Consider the following 20,148-nt stretch of genomic DNA (forward strand, 5'->3'; position numbering starts at 1 on the left):
TTCCAGAACTCTCTTCAATAAATTCCAGGTGAATAAAAAAAAAATCTAACGAAAATAAGCCATGAAGTTAGATGACAATACAAGGAAAATTCTTACTCCTTAATGTTGTAATAACAGCTTGAAGGAAAGATTATACAGTGAATCACACTCTTATGAAAACACACATCAGCTTACATTTATTTACAGTTTAAAGAGAGAAGACTTGTAAATAGAAAAGGGAGTCTTTTAAAAGACTCTTTTAAATGGAAAGAGTCAATAGCTATGTTCAAGAATGCTAGGAACAATTTTAGAGAAAAAAGATATCATCTTATCTTTATAAGGAGACCAAAATACCACAATTTAACTTTCAATGGCAGATAACTCAAAGATTCTCATTTCTTCATTGACTGACTCTTCAAAAAAGATCTCCGTGTACATGCTGCTGGTAATGCGGAAATGCATACAGAGAAATTTCATTCTTTGGTTACTATGGTGCCTCCTTTTGCTTTTATTTGCTAAGGTGGATGCCAGGTAGATTTAGCACATAAATAGGACACAGGGTTGAAGAGGATAAATGGTTCTGAAAGGTGTGAAAGAATGTGACTAGCCAACTAACAGTTGCTAATAGTGGTACAGGTATGATTAACATGGTCATTGGGAGGTGCTAAAAACCTCATCCAGCTTTACTGCTCTAACATATACCACAGCCTTGGACATCTTTGCTGATCTAACACATGAGTTCTTAAAGCTCTGTACAGCGTACACCCTGGGTCACACTTCTCTCCAGCACTCAATTCATTTTCAGCTACACTGAAAATTAGAGCCATATAATTTAACAAATATTTTATAAATACTGATTTTTAAAAAAAAATTTTTTTTTAATGCTTTATTTATTTCTAGGAGAGAGAGAGAGAGAGAGAGAGAGAGAGAGAGAGAGAGACAGCGTGNGAGAGAGAGAGTGAGAGAGATAGACAGCGTGAGCAGGGGAGGGTCAGAGAGAGAGGGAGTCACAGACTCCGAAACAGGCTCCAGGCTCTGAGCTGGCAGTCAGCACAGAGCCTGACGCGGGGATTGAACCCACGAACCGCGAGATCATGACCTAAGCGAAAGTTGGACGCTTAACCGACTAAGCCACCCAGGCGCCCCTATAAATACTGATTTTTAATGATAGACCTTTTTAGGACACATCATTTTGAGAAAGGAGAATAACACAATGAGCCTGATATAGAAATTTGTATTAAGATTTCTATGGAATATTTTATATTTTCACAAACTGTGAATGTGCAAAATTAATAAAAACCCATTATAAGTCAAAATTAAACCAAATCTCAAGCAAATATAAAATGGCTCATAAGGAAGCTATGGACTATAATTAGATGGAAAATTTCTGATTAATATTTCAAGGCACAACTAAGTCTTAGTTGGTCACTGGATAACATATACTGAGGTATTATAAAATCTGAATCTGTTTCTAGAAGGACTATTAAGAAAAGGGATAAAGGAAATGTCTGCTTCCTAAGTTTATAGCAACATTTCATGTATCTAAAATGTTAGAACAATTCAAGACATTGCAGAAATAAGCAAAAGGATAAAAAAGAATCTTAGCAGCCAGATACTACAAATTTCATGGACTTCACATATTAAAGAGCTCCTTAGTGTATTCTTATTTAAATGTGTGTCCATAAGGCTAGTTATTTCAGTTTCCTGCTCACAGAAGATCAGAAGCATCACATCTGGGAGGGAGGGAGAGCAGGGCACCCTCACAGGAGTCTGGCAGTCTTCACAGCTAGGAAATCCAAAAAACTATAAGAAGCTGACCCAAGAGTCTCAAAACACAGCACTCAGCAGCTGTTTTTATACAGTGGTAAAGAGACTGTGAAGTATCCAAAAGGGCCTGGGAGGATCATCACATACAGGAGGTCCTAAATAAACACTTGCTGAAATGAAGTGAACTGAATGATGACCTGGGGTCATCACAAAAGTTTAAATTACAATCAGTATGTACTTTAAAAGAAATGGGAATATTTTAGAACAATATTCATCTAAAATAATAGATATTTTTAAAGTTTGGAGATTATGATGGCATTAGAGGAAAAGCCTCCAGGTACTGAGAATATTTTATTATCTGAAATCATCAGGGGAGTCTGGGTGGCTTCGTGTGTTAAGCATCCGACTTCGGCTCAAGTCATGATCTCGCGGTTTGTGATTTTGGGCCCTGTGTCGGGCTCTGCACTGGCAGTGCGGAGCCTGCTTGGGATTCTCTCTCTCAAAATAAATAACTTAAACAAAATAAAATCATCATTCAAAGATTCTAGAGAGTGGAGGTTTTCCTATAGTACAAGTATTATCATAACTTATTTTTCCGAGTATAATCTTTAAACTTTTTAATTTAATAACTAAAGTGGAAATATAAAAAACAGCTATATACATTACATTAATACATTTTATCTTATTGGTATAAACTTTTAAAGTACATAAGGACTACACAATAGTTCTGTATAGACAAATAACCAAGACAGATGATAATAACACACACACATGCACACACACATAAGTGCACACATTTACTTTCTTCCTATTTCCCTCTATTTTCTTCCACACAGCTTTCTTATCAGGAGCTGGGGACAGCATGGAGGAAGAGCAGAACAGAATGATTAAGAGTTCTTAATTTCACAGGGTCTAGAAAGAGGAATGGAAATACAATTAAAAATAATAAAATGAGAAAATTATAACCTTCTAAAGGTGTCATTACTATTGCTAGCTTTCCCTAAAATGTATACCAAACTAAATTAGTTCAGCAAAGCTAAACTTGTTTTTTGTATAGGATACTCTAGAGATTTTACTAGATTAATCTTCTTTGCACTGTGGTTCTTCAAAAGATTGCTATTTTTCTTCAACTTATTACACTTTTGATAGAACATCCCAGAATTTGTGTTCTACAGAACACAAGTTGTGGAACACTGATGGGCACATACCAAGGTTTTGTTCTGAGAATTGCACTCTAGAACACAGGGAGAACCTCTGCTTTTGATTTCACAACTTACAAATGGTTATGACTCATGTCTTGTTGGATCACAACTCAGGATGCCCACACACTAGACACTTAATACTTATTTATGGCCATGGACATTACTGAAAAAAAAATCATATTTGCCCTCATAACAGTGATTCTGATCACCAGTGGGTACTGTTTTCCATAAAGCAAGACACATTGGCAGAAAGTACAAAGTAGACTTCAAGATCAAAATAGGAAACAAGATCAGAAAACAAATCTAACCTGAAAATGGTTGGGAGATTGTCAATGTATTAAAAAGATAAGTGAGTACAAGTGGCACTTCTTAAGGTGATCAGTATGGTATATTTGAAGTAAATGAACTATGTTAAAAAAAAGTCAGATAATGACTGGCCTAAAGTGCTAGGGTTCTCACAGATTAAGATAAAGCAAACTGGGCTATAAAACCTTGTTAGTGTATCTAGAAATATCAAAGGAAGTTATGATTTGGATAGAAACCTTAGAATGAAGAAAGGAACTTATCAGCCTGTTTTAATTTATTCCCTTTATTACCATGTTATATTTAAACAATTTCTGAGGTGTAATTAGTTGCCTTACATATAACTGATTAATAACAGGGTGGCACTAAAGGACATAAATAACACTAGCTCTCAAATCAGGTAGAAGATGTCATCCACTGCAAATTAACAGGGGTGCCCTGGTTTGAAAAGTAGTCTTTTTGGGGTAAACTTGGTTAGTATGAATCAGCTTAAAAAACAACTATTTTTCAATACTCAGGTTTGGGATACACACACACACACACACACACACACACACACACACACACACACACACATTTGCACATCATCTCATTAACATGTACAATGTTCACATGTGGTTGAGATTTATACATTTGATGGTACCTTTGCTAATTAACCAGATATTATGTGAGTACCTACAGTATATCTGGCAATATGGCAACAGTGATAGGTACAGAAATCAGCAAAAGCAGACAGTCTCTAAATTCATTGGGTTTTCAGTCAGGTGGAGGCAAATAGAAGAGGACACTGAGGCACAGAGAATTTAAGAGTCATGTTTCTTTTCTGTACTGTCAATCATAGCTATAATAACTTTTATCTCAATAATCACAATATTCAGTTTCAAGGGCCATGAGAATTCTAGAGGCAATGAACCGGAGATTGAGACTATTTTTAAAAAGTTACCCAACAGCTTAGAAGGAGTTTATTTTAGAAAAGAAACAAAAAATATGGTCATTCCATTTTCTATTAAATTTAATTTCAAACAGTCTCTGCATACTTTATCTAATACAATTTGCTAGCTTTGAAATGAAACTGCTGTTAGAATATGCTTAGTGGATCCAGCAATAAATCCATCACTGGTCTTAATCCTGATACCAACTCATTTTATAATTGAGGAAACCACATGTGTCTGCTTTTTTGATGACAGTTTAGCTGAGCTGAAGCTAAGTTGAGTGTATAAAATACTTAACTTGGCATGGGGTGGGAGATCTAAATTCTTTTGTAAGCATCATAATTTCTGTCTTTATAATATTAGGGAGGATTGTTAGTCCCAGATGCTCCTACTCTTTACTAAGTAACATGTGTTCTTCAAGAAGTCCTTGGTTTTCCCCAAAGTTATAAAATAAAATATCAGAATGCTGGACTTATCTTTGGATGGCTATTTCTAGGGAAATACAAAAAAATATTTTGTTTAGTTTTGGTCTTTTAATGACATTAATGAGAAAACTAGAGACATTCTCAGGAAAAAAAAAAACAGCAATGAAATTAACTTAGTTTAATATAATTCATATACAGCAGAACTTACATCTACCAATTTATTTCCTAGTGTAAAGATATGAAAAGCAGAATTTTTAGATATTTTATCCTTTTGGAATATAAAAGACAGATGAAGGTGTTAGAAATCCTATCACCTTTATTTATTTATTTTTAATTGCCCTGTTTTTTGAACACTTTGAGTTAAAGAATACTATTCATCCCTTGCTTCTCACTTACCACTGCCTTCAGAAAGGTTTTTAAAAGAAATCAAATTTACATACATGATTATTAACATGGAAATTATCAGAATCTCAGTATGAGAAAGCATCCTTACAATATCATATGTTGCCAAACACAAGGTAATTGTCACTAAAATGGGAAGTTATTGGTTTAAAAATATCTCTAATATTAAAATATTCACACTCTCATTCAAAAAGTCATCTATCCATTCATTCGCTCAGTCAGAAGCAGAATGCTTTGCAGAGCAGAAACTGTTTCTACTTACATGCTCTTGGATTTATGGGGTGGAGCCTTTTGCTGGGTAGATTTAGGATAGCTTTCTGATCTATAAGGAACTCTGTTTCAGCCATAAACTTTTTGAGTAGAATGCCAATGTCATCCTATCACTATTTCATCCAGTATCCAAGGATTGTCAGGCCTCTCACTCAGCAAAAATAAATGCCAATTTTCCAAGGTCTCAACAGGATTTGCAGCTATGAATACCAAGTATTTAGTTTAAAAAATTAAGACTGGGGATGGGGAAGAGATAACAGAGTAGCAGAATCAAAAGAATATGGCATTCATCTGGTTCCCTGGGTATTTTAAGGTATATCTTTTTATCAACTTAATCCCCAGAAGAAAACAAAATCTCTAATCAAGAAACACTTGCAAAGGCATGATGCTGGGAGCAGTTTTCAGGTTCCACTCAATAGATCTACTCAATGGATCCATATGTGCCTGGTTCTATGCAGAAAGAAACATTCCCTGAGGGAAAACAAATTGCTAGGATTTGTAATTCACCTACCTTTGCAGAAAGTGTACCAAATACAGACATTCATTTTATTAGTGAAAAGATCCAGAACAACAGGGAAAAGCCATTTGATGTTATAATGTGTCCTTTTATCCCTCCGTAATTATGGACTACAAACCCTGGTACCATCTCTGCACCACAGAATCTTGTTTTTGTGCTTCCAAAATTGTGTATTTTGTTCCTATTTAATAACTGTTTTAAAATGAAAAAAATACCTGAACACTTAAAACTATGATTCCAAAGAAAAGCTCTCTGATGATTTAGAATGCTTTTTCCAAGACGGAGAACCACTTTTTGAGGAATGTCAGATTTTCACCAAATACAACTGGCAAGTTAGTATTCTAAACTTATTCTCTGAAATAAGCCCAATTCTTTTTTTAAAAAATACATTTAATATACAGCAGTCTCCTCTTGTCCATAGGGAGTATGTTCCAAGATCCCCAGTAGGTGTTTGAAATTGTTAATAGTACAGAACCTATATATCCTATGTTGTTTCCTAAACATATATACCCATCATAAGTTTAATTTATAAATTAGGCACAGTAAGAGATTAACAATAATAACTAATAATAAAATAGAACAATTATAACAATATATTAGAATGAAAGTTATGTAATGGGGTCTCTATCTCATAAAATATCTTATTGTATTGTACTCATCGTTCTTCTTGTGATGTTGTGAGATGAAAAAATGCCTATACGATGAGATGAAGTGAGGTAGATGATGTAGGCATGATGATATAGTGTTAGGCTACTCTTGACTTTCAGAGGATATGTCAGAAGGAACTTCATCTTTCTGGACCTGTGGCTGACCACAGGTAACTGAAACCATAGAAAGTGAAACTGCAGATAAGAGGGGGACTCACCGTAATAACTCTTCTACTTCCTGAAATTCTAAAAGGCTAAATTCACAAAAACAGATATGAAAAGGTAGGTTTCTTTTTTTACTTCTTTTAAAAAAATGTTTATGTGTCATTTATTATAAGAGGTAGAGAGTTCAGAGTGTGTGTGTGAGTGGCAACGGGCAGAGAGAGAGAAAAAAAGAGAGAGCGAGAATCCCAAGCAGGCTCTGTGCTGTCAGAGCAGAGCCTGGAGTGGAGCTTGATTTTACAACCGTGAGGTCATGACCCGAGTCAAAATCAAGAATCAGATGCTCAACTGACTGAACCATCCAGGTGGCTCAGGTTTCTTACAATAGTGATTTCTGACATATAAATATAAATATATTTAGTTATATGTCTTTTCTGTTTCCCAGTCCTCTTTCTCTCTCTCTTTTGTGCACACTCTGCCTTTTAGATAGAGTATACTATGGAGTTCAGTGTTGTGGGAAAATATAGACAGAAATCACAAAAACAAAAGTTTACATCATTTGATAAAAAAAGTAATACTTTACCAAATGGAAATTCCATCAAATGAAATGTCACCCCAATCAGACGACTTACCTAAAAACAAAAGGTAGAAATGAGAACCTGGTACCATACTCAATTCTTGATATGCTAGATTCCAAAAGACATGACAAGTATCTTAACAACTGATGGGCTATCCAAAACTAACAGAAACTATAGCAGGGCAGGAAACACCAATTCCTTCAGAAACGGTAATTAAGGTTAGAAAGGAAATGGCAAACAGGGAGCAAAAGCAAAGGGGAAAAGAAATGGTATTTACTTTCAAATCACTTGATTCTCGTATATATTTTTAACAGGCCAATTTTGGAAAATGTAGACACATATGTGTATAAAGGCTGTAGGCAGTCTGCGACAGTATGTGTATAGCAAAACATTTTCTCTCCCAAGACCTCTGGCTACTGTCTTAAAGAGATTGTCAAAGCTGCAAGCTCTCAAATATCTTCACCTCCTATGATTCAAGAAAAAGGTGCCACTGTATCAAGTACTACTGTAATTTCCTCTGTTGATTTTCTTTCCCCTTTAACACTTAGATGTTTGGGCTGTTTGCTTTTTTTCTCCCCCCCACCCCCATCCCAAAGTGAACACTGATGTTCATGAAAGGTGCCAGATTAACAACCTGGGGAAAATACGAGCTTGCTCTATCAAGAAAAACAGCTCCATGTAGTGGAGGTGATGAAAGTTTCCCCTATACTGTGCTTGCCTATATACCGTAGCTCTGACCCACAGTCCCCCCAGCTCTCCAGTTTTCATGGTCCATTAATGACTTTGACTGTTCAGGTTGCTAACATGGGCAAGCAATCTTGTTTCTGCTTTTAATGCTATCACTATTATTACTACTACTGTGAGCTCTAATTTCTTCAGATAAATTATTTGAAAATTTTTATTAGCTGTTACTTTGTTTCAGGACAACAAGAGAATAAACAACTGAAGATTCTTAAGTAATATTGCAGGTTTTGTTAAAATTCATTAATTTCTTTAAATAGGAGGCAGTCTTGAGTAGTCAGGTTGAAACAGGACTTGCTTAATTTAGTTCCTATACTCAATCTGAATTCTCATTCAGGGACATTCAAATATTTAATAGCCATTGATCTTTCATTTTTCTTTTCGAGTATTCCATAAGCCAGTCAATTTTATGATTCATTAGCAACTATAGTAAAAGTTTGGTGGATGTTGAAGCTAAAACTATCATAAATAAAACCTGAAAATCACTGTCAGTCAAATGGAGAAAAATATCTCCTTCTAGGTTTCTGAAAGGTCTGAGCACTTTGTAATTATTATTTTAAAAAAAAGTAACATTTATTTGTTTTTGAGAGACAGAGAGAGACAGCACCAGCGGGGGAGGGGCAGAGAGAGAGAAGACAGAATCCGAAGCAGGTTGCAGGTTCTGAGCTGTCAGCCCACAGCCCAATACGAGGCTTGAACTCATGAAACCCGTGATCATGACCTGAGCCGAAGTCAGACACTTAATTTACTTAGCCAGCCAGGTGCCCCAGCAGCTTGTAATTATTAGTCATTAATTAATTTCTCCTATGCTCAGGGATCTATGAAATAATTTTGCTCCAACTAGTCAGATTTTCAACAAATATTTAATGTTGGCACTTCCTTTCTGTGCTATGCTACTTATAAGAGCCCAAGCAAGACAATAATCCTTTTCCTATCTAGAATTTATAACAATAAGGGAAGCAATGCTAGCAAACAGATGCTAAATATTAATAGAACAGTCAGGTAGACACTGAATGCTGCTGACTAACAGACTAATAATTATGTAGTAATCATTTGGAAGGATCACAGTATCAATCTCACACTTGTTCCCTGTCTTTGCCATTGTACTTCTTTTTGTCAAAGACCAAAGTCTCTGCAGCTAGAGTAAATTTCCATCTTGAAATGGCTGGCACTTCCTGTAATTTCTAATCTCTAGAAGTGCTGGAGAATGAGAATTGTAGGGTACCAATGACTTCAGCGACACATGGTAACAATTACATGAAGGGTGCCCTGGCTGCATCTCACATGGAAATCTTGGAAAATTTTAGTTTGGGAACTTTGGCTGTTTTTTTCTTTGCCATGCATAACCTTTATCAAGTGAGTCCTTATGGTATTTGGCACTGGCTCAAGTCTATGCTATTGCTGGCAGGGGATCTAATTGGGAAGCAGGGGTGGAGTAGTTACCTTTATCAGGAAAGACCTTAACTTTATGGAAAGGCTCTTTCCTCCCCACTGCTTAAGCAGCTTTACTGAAAGACTTAAACCTTGATGTGAGAAGAGAGATTATCTTAAAGAGCAGCAACAATTTATTGTAATTATGTTAGTACAAAGATCAAGAAGGTGGAAAATATTATGCTAACTTAGTAGATGAGAAGGGCAACACCCTTTATATAGGTCCCATGGCCAGGCTGTGCTGGGGAAACCAACGCAAACCCCCAATCTCCAGGGAGATCTCAGTTTCCCAAACTGCAAGAAAATTGAGCCTCACTACTTTGAAAACTAATAATCCCATGCTATGCCATAACCAATGAGTGGGAAGCCATGAGAATCTGCTCACCAACAAATACCAACAGACATTTGCTTCTACTCCCTCAGTGGCCAGCCCCTGCCAATTCCTTTTTATCACCAGATGACTAATATATCTTTTCCAATGATTCCTGTCAGTTCTATATTACAATTCATAACAGCGACAGTCAAAGCGACCAGGCCTATTTTGCCTACATAACACTCTAGCTCCCATCAGTGGAGTACTTCCCTGTCTGATTTTAAGCACTTTCAAGGTTGGCCTTGAATTCCAACTACATCAATATCTGTATACATTCTGGGCCAATTCTGGCTTCCTTGTGCCTCAGACACCCAACTGAAAGTACATTTTTTCCCCTAACTCCCTTCTTCATTGCACGATGGATTTCTTATTGATTTCTCCTAACTGGACAACTGTATCATTTGTTATTTGGTTTCTCTCACTGCACTATCTTTTTATGGAGGGAGATGTGTATGCATGGATCTCTAGAATTTGATATTTCATACAAAATGCATCAGTGAACATGGCAGAAATCAGTTTTGTGGACATGCCACTGAGACTCTGTTCTATATGGTGTTCCAGCTAAACGAGCATTTTAAGCAGTAAGATATTTTGATCTCAGTAAATAAAAGATAAAAAGGCTAAATCTGAGAGATTAAACTCATTGACTCTCATGGTCATGAAGAGAAAATAGGAAAACTAATAATGGCTTTTAGAGCAGAAAATGGCAGGTGATTTCTCCTTTTCTTCATCTGACAATAGGCTAATGAATGCCAAGATACAAGAAACATGGCAATTGTTTTATACAGGGAAAATTATAGGCCACAAGATAGTATAAACCTCATATAAAAAATACCAGCTAAGGCACTAAGAAAGCCAGTAAGTAAATACTGAAAGAATTACAAAGATGAATACGGTCAGATTTTGGATAAAGAGTACACAAAACAAGGCCAAACAAAAATACTTTAAAAACCAGTTTTTGGGGAGCCTGGGTTGGCTCCATCAGTTAAGCATCTGGCTCTTGATTTGGGCTCAGGTAATGATCTCACAGCATGGGATCGAGTCCCGAGTTCGGGAACAGTGTGGAGTCTGCTTGGGATTCTTGATCTCTGCCCTTCGCCTGCTCACACATGCACAGTCTCTCTCTCTCAAAATAAATAAACATTTTTTTAAAAAGTTTTTTATTTTTTATTTTATTTTTTTTAGGTCTCTCACACACATTAGAGAAGCTCAGTTTTAAGAGCTTGCAGAGATTTAGTGACCCAGCAGTTCGGGGCAATGCATCATGGTCTACACCTATCAAGAATGCTTGCTTACTTTGGCTGACATGGTACAATTATTAACTTGGTTATCTGATTGAATGCAGAGTCAGGAACATTTGCTCTTAGCTTTAATTTCTTAACTTAAGCAGCAAACCCGAGGAGTCACTGTGCTAAGGGCTGAATGCATCCCAAGTTGGACTTTTCTTACAGGAAGAGAAGACATAAAATAAACAAGCTGGATTCTCATCATTCCAAAGCTGAGTTTTAATAATATGAAAAGGGTAAAACTAAAACGTCTGGGATTTGAATGATGGATTCCATGACTTGGTAGAGAAAATATCTTTTTAAAAGGAGCTTTTAGAGCACAAAATTACAGATGATCACCTCATGAAAAGGGGTGAAAAGTGGGACTCAAATTTATCCTTCTGGGAGTACTAATGATGATTATGGGGAAGGTGGAAAGGAGTGTGTTGGTGAAACATACTCAAAGGAAGCACATAATAGTTCCTACCACGAAGAAATTAAGGGATTATTTAGGAAATGACTTATACAAAGAAAGCAATTCAAAGACAACAAAAACAAAATTTAAATAAGAGTCAGAGAACAGATGAGGGCTAGGGAAAAGATAAGTTTGGGTTAGTTTCTGAAGTTATTTCAAAAGGGCAGTGGAACTGGAGCTAGTTTCTCTTACTGCTCTTACCCCTCCATTTCCCAAATACACCTACATCTCACACAGTTGATAACTGCAACTCATGATTTTACTCAGAGAGTTATGGCTAAAGGCCTTCGGGTCTAAGGCACTAGGCCTTTTCAGAACCCAGTAAATTTGCCTCCCTCTTTTCTGTAAACCTTCAAGTCTACTTCATATCAAATTGCTTTCCTCTTTTCTACTATTCTCCATTCTAGTTCTGGTGTATAAAGGCTGAAGAGCAGTAGTGCAGTGGGACTGAATGAGACACAGCTGGTCTGTGGCAAAAGGACTGTGAGAAGGAAGCAGCTGTATTTTGAGACAAGTAGAACAAAGGATTAGGATCTTCAAAGCCAAGGAAAGCTCTCTGTGTTCTTCCCTCCTTTTACCTCTTCCTTTTCTTGGCAAAGGACAGACATTTCACAAAACACACAGGCTTTCTGAATTCATAACAATCTCTTTTTTCTCATATCCAAAGGTGTTATTATCTACTGCTAACATTTTGCACATAACTTGTGTTTATATTTTTCTCCTAAGAGCTTCAAAGAGGTTTATAAATTTTCACTAAAAGAAATATGCTTGGCCATATTTATATCAGTAAAATTTAACTTTATGATGATGAGAATTTGATTTATTAAATGGTTATTTTTCCAGGATTTGGTTTATTACACCACACATTTCCTAATCCAGTGGCTTTTAAATTTTAGGTTTCAGGGGCACCTGAGTGGCTCAGTCAGTTGATCATCCTACTTCGACTCAGGTCATGGTCTCATGGCTCGTGAGTTCAAGCCCTGCATCAGGCTCTGTGCTGGCAGCTCAGAGCCTGGAGCCTGCTGAGGATTCTGTACCTCCCTCTCTCTCTGCCTCTCCCCCTCTCTCTGCCCCTCCCCCACTCATATTCTGTCTCCCCTCTCTCTCAGAAATAAATAAGAATTAACAAAATTTAAATTTTAGGCTTCATAAGAATCCTCAAGAGTGTTTATTAATATGCATATTCGTTAGCCACATTTGATCATGGATTTATATTTAGGTAGTCTAAGGTGGGGCTGTGAGACCTACATTTTTCATAAGCACCCAAGGTAATTCTTATAGATATACGTGGGGATAGAAGGATCCTGCTGTGAGATTCTGTCCTAATCTGAGCACCCTAGCATCCCAGGTTCAACTCCTCCAAGGCGGCCTGTTTTTCCTAGTGACACTAGTCAGGTGGTCTCCTGTAGTTCACACTGATTAGTAAGTCAAAAATACACAGTGAGCAGCACTCTGAGAGAAAGAAAATTATCACCAACAGGATTTCACTTTTAACAATGCAAGGTGCTATTAGCTACACAAATACAGGAAAGAAAGGGAGGTGCCTTGGTTCTCACTCCATTTCCTTGAATATGATGAGGCTTGGTATTATGAATGAGTTGATTTTTCTGTTCATGAGAGTTGAACCTCTACTGGCTCTCCATGTATGAACCCTGACCTCTGGCACCTTCTTCTGCCACCCAATGACAGCCTTGCAGAGCCAACCTTGATTTCTCAAATTGCTAGAAAATTAGAACATAATGACTTAGAACAGTAACAACTGCATTAAATCTGGCATGCTATGGGTGGGACGATATGAGAAGCTGTTTGCTACAAGACATCAATAATTCTCCTGCTTCTCCTCCTTCACAGGCTGCATCTTCTCCACCAGCACCACGGGGGGTGAGGGTGGGTGAGAATCTCAGACAAACTCAGAAGCCAGAATGCTTCTCGATAACATGTACTTCTGCTTTTAACATCCAAATCCTATCTTTTATGTACTACTGTCACCAACCTTGTCCTCAGATCTCAATTCCTAGGCTCTCAATTCCTGGTGCCCCTTTCTTGGATTCATGATATCCTGCTGACTACTCTGATCTGATTTTGGATGATGTTTAATTCCCTGTGTTTTGCTTCTGACTTTATGATTGATTATGACTATTCTCTCAAAGACCACCTGTGGCTCTGTCCAGTGGGGCTTTCTTTATCCTCTATCTCTCCCTACTACCCTGTTGGATGATCTCATCATGCCTTTCCTCCTGTTGGTTCTCTTGGTGTCAGTAACAACACAGTTTTCTTATAGACACAGTGAGTATTTGATCTGCTTGGTATTAGTGCTTCCAACCTGGCACAACAAACAGAAAATGGAAGATACATTTAGCCACCAATATACACAATGTTGTTGGTCCCAAGACACTTTCAGTTCAACCTAAACAAAATTTCCCTGCCCGATTTGTGCAAGCCAATGTTAACCTACAGGAGCTGCATTTTACTTAGGGTTTTGCCTTTTCAAAGAATGTGTAAGAAAAAAATCAAGTTGTGTCAAAGTTACCTTAAAAATCCCAAGGAAAGCCCTATACGGGAAGCCAGCATACTATATCTCTCAGTAGATACAACCCAGGTGAATTTTCTTCTGAAACTGGTACAGATTACTATGTCTTTGGTTGAACACAAGAAGAAATAGGTGGCTTGTGTTTAGGATACATGGTGTACAAAACAGCACACTTGGCAAGGCGAGATGCTTACCCTGACAGAGAATGCAGAACAGACCTGGGGTGAGAAAAGTCAATATGGAGTCCCTATCCTAGGTATGCCCCTAGGTATGAATTTATCAAATATAACTAGAATAGACTTGTTTGCACAGTGTAAATTATTATTCCTTCTCTTTTTTTATATTCATTTTCTGAGCACGTGTAGTTGAACTCATGCAAATTTAGTGTTTGTATGATACAACTCTACCACAGAACTTGAGTGGTTATTGTTCAATAAATATACATATGCTATTCTCTAGACTTAGAGTGCCCCAAGGATAAACAAAGAACTGAGGCAGGTGCTATACCAAATGTGAAGATCAACCTGAGAGAAATGAACATTTTTCTTGCAAAAATTCCTTGAGTACATAAATCAAAGACATTTGTGAAGTAGTGGAAAAAGTACTAGACTTGGTATCAAGAGACCAGGATTCTAGTTCCAATTCTGACACCTATTAGCTAAGGGAACTGGGTCAGTATCTTTACCTCTAAAATGGGTACAAGTAGTAACTGTTTTGAGGTTTACAAGAAGAGCATGTGAAAGCATGTGTGCCACAGTCACTGATACAAGTAGGCACTTGCTATAAGTTTTGCTGTCAGCTGTTAAACTGAAGCTGAGAGACAAATTAGCCATATAAGGAAGAAAACTATCAGCACTGATAGAACAGAGTACATAATAGGTGCTATGTATTTACTGAAGTAAGTTACGAGAGACATCAAGTTGATTTATCAAGTCAGTAAGTAATTTTCTTGTTCCAACATACTTTTATTTTCTCCTCATGGTCACTGGTATAAAGTCCACTTATGGCTTCATAAACATTAGCTTAAAACAAAAGTGCTTCTAATCAGATTTGGCAAGAAAAGGAGAGAAACATAGAGTGAGGTAAGCGTGAGGCTACAATGCAGAATAACAGGGATGGCAGTGCCTCAGTACATGAGTCACACAGACACCAAGCAGTACACAGCTAGAGATAATTTGCAGGTAAATGCTGCACTAGCCATTACGTCATTTCTCCTCTGCCCTTTCTTCATCAATCATGTCGCCTGGAATCTGATGCAATCCAGCAAGAATGTCTGATTTGCACACAGCAGAGAGAGCCTCAGAACACACACATACTCATCAGAGAAAGCAATATGAACCCAAACTGGAATGTTCTTTTGTTTAAATTGCCCTTTAGAGGGGAAGTCTTATGGGTGGGATGTGTAACTATAGATTAAGCTATTTATCTAAAGGCCTAAAGGACTAGGTTTTATCATTTTGGACAACTCACTTCGGTTCTATCTACCCCTTCTACATCTACACAATTAGATGGTCTTCAAGGTCCCTCTCAGTTCTGCAATTTAATCATTAAAAATTTAAGCCAATCACAATGGTACAATGGGCAGCTAAACATTTAGTTGTACAAGTCAGACAAAAAGTCTTATTTGTTCTCAGTTATATAGATAATTCAAATTTTTGGCTACCTCCATCCCCACTCTGAATAACTAGGAGGGTGTATAGCTGTGTATGAATCTTGTGAAAGAAAGGAAAAAGTGGTAGGTAGGAACTGGCAATTATAGAAAATATGAATGTTCACACCTGAGATTATAGGGAATTCTAAATCATACAAGGTTAAAAGCAAATGCTCATCGGGATATAATATAGTAACATATTTTCAGTAGTGGCAATGGTTTAAACAAGGAGTTTCAGGGCATGCAAAAATGAAAACAGGGGGTAGAAGGGTACCCCAATCTTCAAATAATTCATAACTTAAGAGGGATGCTGTAAACCAAATTCAGCACCAGTTTCTATATGATTTACCTAAGAGGTAGCAACATGTAAATTCACCTCACTCTCATGAGTTCCACAGGAAGGAGGCACTCTATTAGAGATCAATGCAGAAGAAGGAGGAGGTGGTCGACCCCTAGCAAGCCTGACCTGCCATGATGCTTTTCACATGCTGTGGCACCACACCTTTCTATGGCTGACTAATACAAACATTCAGAGACTTATCACTGGAAGATTTCCCATGCAATCTCCAGAGAGGGGTGTTTCCAACAAAATCTGGGATTGGGGGAGAATAGGTGGAGATGAAAACCAAATGCCTGTGGTGCCTCTCTCACAGCCATCACTGTGTGGGGTTCCCACTTTGCATACTGAGTGGTAGGGGGAGGGTCATCCCACTGCACCTGGAGCAGCATTCAACAAGGTGCCCAGCCCTTTAATTGTTCAGCCAAATGATTTATAAAGGTTGGCAGCCAAGACAGGGCAGACTGGTTTCAATTCAAAGGATCCAACCTACAGGTATTCTGAAAATCTTGGCCACATCTTTTAATGAGCACTGTTCTCCTTGGGAGGGGAGAATAGAAGGGGAGAAGATATGACCTGCCTGACAGGAAAACAGGACCCAACTAGATGGAACATGCCTTTCTACTCCTTCCTCCACCATCACTTACCAAGGATTTGCCTATTTCCTTTCAATGAAAAGCAATCAGATAAGTACAGTGCACTCTTTAACTAGAAATGTAAAATCCCAGAACCACCAACACATTCTCATACATGGGGCTCAGTTGGCTTGTTCTGTTTACTGAGTTAATTTAATTAGGGTAGGAATCTGCCACCTTTTCCCCCTAGAGAACTAGACAGTAGACATTTTAGATTTTGTGGATTATATGGTTTCTGTTGCAACTACTCAACTCTACCATTACAGCACACAAGTAGCTATAGAAGTAGATATAAGTCCAGCTATGTCGCAATAAAACTTTATTTATAAAAATAGGTGAAGTGTTGTCTTTGGCCTGCATAATTTGCTGAGTTTGAACTAATGTGTTTCACTAGTTCAAATAGCTGCACTGTGATAAAGTAAGGAGGTACTACCAAATTTATCATCACTTACAGCAATTTAAATCTAAGCCTCAATTTGGGGAAGAGAGCTAACCTCTAAAATAACTAACCTTCTGGGGCACCTGGGTGGCTCAGTCAGTTCAACATCTCACTTCAGCTCAGGTCATGATCTCACAGTCTGTGGGTTTGAGCCCCATGTTGGGCTATGTGCTGCCAGCTCAGAGCTTGGAGCCTGCTTCAGATTCTGTGTCTCCCTCTCTCTCTCTGCCCCTCCTCTACTTGTGTTCTTTCTTTCAAAAATAAATAAACATTAAGAAAATAAAAAAATAAAATAACAAACCTTCATTAATAGGTACAATAAGAATCCATTTTTTGGACTGTGTGTCGTGTGTGTGTGTAAAATACAGGGTGATTGAAAAGAAATTGAACACTTTAAAAAAAATCTACCACTCAGTAACTAGATTATCTTATGAAAATATAGTTTACACTAAATCATCAAGTTACCCTTACAGGTGTTCTGCCATTGGGCAACTCCAGGCTTTGACTACATGTTTATGTACAACTTAATTATTGAGAAATACATTTTTTAAAGTGTTCGATTCTGTTTTAACCAGCCTATATATTACCTGTGTACACGTTATAAAATACTTTACATGATAAAACACTAAACTGTAACCAATAGGTTATTCTTGGAGAATGGGGTGAGGGTGTTAGAAGTTTCACTTTCAGCAGTGTTAATTTGAATTTTTTACAAGCATATATTACTCAGTAAATAAAAAAGGTGTTTTGTTTTTCTGCTGTAAAGAAGTGTTGTGGGTAGGCAATCTGTAGCACTATAATTTAGAACTATGCCTTGACTTCACTCATCTACTGAGGCATTCTGTAATCTACTCCTAAATACAGCATTCCTTTATTTCAAACTTACACCTGCTTTTTACTCTTTCTTCCAACTCCCTTTTCCTCTCCATTGATTCAGTCTACCAGCAGTCACACATATTCTTAGATTTACAGCTCACATTCACTCAACAGTAGATGCCAGGAAATCCCTTATGAAGTTCCTAACCTAGTAGGAGGGGCAGATAATAAACCAGAAAAACCTAAATACACAAGTTATTTTTCAGATTGTGGTAAATTTCTGAGGTGAAGCCCTACTGAGAAAGTTACATTTAGGTATGGGCCTCAAGGATAAGAAGGAAGCGGTCTTGTAAAGTAAACTGCAGGCTAAGTGTAAAGTTTTCTGGTTTTGACTCCTAGTAAGTGTTTTCAAATCCTGGTTACACATTAAAATCAACTGGGGTACTTTCAAAGAATACTGATGCCTGGGCCCTGCTAGAAGCCAGTAACTCTGAAGGTGGAGTCTGGTGTTGCTTTTCCTTTTCCTTTTTTATTTTTTTAAGCCAAAACTGAGAACCACTGTTCTAGAGCCTAGACACTTTTATATCAGCATAAACAGGGTCCTTCAGAGATCTGGGGATGCAACTGTGGGGGAAACCAAACTATAAAGTTTTAGGGTATGTAGGGCTTTGTTTTGTTTTGTTTTTGTTTTACTCTATTAAGATTAACTGAATGCATTGTTTGGTGAAGTAATGAAACCCTGGGGATTCTCCCCTTAGTGCTGAGCAAGAAACCACAGAAACACATAGATCTTTTAATTGGGACCTTTTGCCTAAGCCTCTGGCAAACTGTAAAGCAAATGAACCATCAAGTGACAGACTTCTTTGATGTATTTAGCAAAGGGCTTTACTGAAAAGGCTAGGCCCTGAGCTCCTCCCTGAAGGCTAACAGATTCAAAACTGGCTAAACCGCAAACACAAGATCCAATGGCATATTTAGCCTATACAGTGTTGTAAGGGTATATATGTTCTCATATTCATATACCCTCATCCACCCAATTCTAAATAAAGTTGGTAATAGATGATAAGGAAAGTAAGGATCACTGGAATTATTGATAATCTTCTAAATAATTTTAGGCAGTTGTTGCAATTTCTTTTCATCCATTCATCCATCCATCCAACATACACCTACTATTGCACACCTACTCTGTACTTCCCATTGTGGTACATGGGATATACATGCCTCCCATTCCAGTGAGAGAAACACAAGTAATAGTCACATTAGAATGTCATATGTGCTATGAGACAATGTTCCTCTTCTTCCTCTTATTATTTCTGAACCTTGCACTCTCTTCTACTGTGTAGAGCCTATTACACTTTCTATAATTTGATTAAATACACTTTTTAAATTAGAAGTCCTTAAAACACAAGGACTGTCTAACTCTGAATCTTCAATACCAAATACAATTAATGACATAAAGTAAGCATGCCACAACTGTATGTTGAATCAAATAACAGACACATATGAGGGATATATATACATAGTGGAAGAAGGCCTAGGGGATCCAGGGAGGAGTGATATCTGAGATGAATGTTACAGGATGAACCAAAAATCTGGTAGAGTTTTCCTCCAGCTGTGTGTTTGGACTCTGCCCAAAGGGCAGTAGAGAACTACTCTAAGTTTCTACCCTGAAGGGGAAGATGGTATGATAGAATCAGATTTGGGTTGAAGAATCATCTCTGTGGAAGCATTATGGGAAGCAAATGGGAGGGTGGGAAAGCAATAAGTCTGGGGACAGGGAGGGTGGACAGGGAGGCTGTGATATTGCATTGCTGGCAAAGATGGATCCAGACCAATTCAGGATGTTAAGTTACCTGACAGGATGTAGCTGGCTGGACTTCATGGCATGTGTTTTGTACACTCACCTCACTTCTGAGTTCATCTATTTTTCTTGTGCTTATTTCTTTTGCCCAGATCCTCTCCTTTACCATAACCATGAGGAAATTATTCTGTCCTTTCCTATCATATGTACTTTTGGGATAACATAAATCTTTTATGAAACAAGGTGTTGATATATATATATACCAATCAATTAGATACAGTGGTCCAGAGAGAGCAAAGTTTTGGCTTCCTACAAGGATGATAGGAGGGAGAATGGTGGAGTAATTAGCCAAAGCATGGACTAGGGCAGAAGGCGGCTGCTTTGGAAGAAGAAAATGAGTTTTATTTGGGGATTCAAGAGGAGGTGGCTAGAAATCATTTGGAAATATTGGCTGGAGCTCAGAAAGTGTG

The 20,148-nt window shown here is 37.6% G+C and overlaps 1 protein-coding gene across 5 annotated transcripts in view; it reads right to left on the minus strand.

Annotated features, from left to right (window-relative positions):
- The window catches only part of CMSS1 (cms1 ribosomal small subunit homolog), a 386,003-nt gene that overhangs the window by 174,150 nt on the left and 191,705 nt on the right, over positions 1–20,148 (minus strand). Inside the window, exon 1 of one of the 5 annotated variants that reach the window (XM_077774842.1) lies at positions 7,190–7,224. The exons of the other annotated variants lie outside the window; for them this stretch is intronic. Coding sequence (XP_077630968.1) covers positions 7,190–7,205 — 16 coding nt within the window. The 5' untranslated portion in view covers positions 7,206–7,224. Of the gene's footprint in view, positions 1–7,189; positions 7,225–20,148 lie in introns of those variants that run through there. 5 annotated transcript variants of the gene reach the window in all.

Source organism: Crocuta crocuta, unplaced genomic scaffold (assembly GCF_008692635.1).
Source record: "Crocuta crocuta isolate KB4526 unplaced genomic scaffold, BGI_CrCroc_1.0 scaffold6, whole genome shotgun sequence".
NCBI lineage: Eukaryota > Metazoa > Chordata > Mammalia > Carnivora > Hyaenidae > Crocuta > Crocuta crocuta.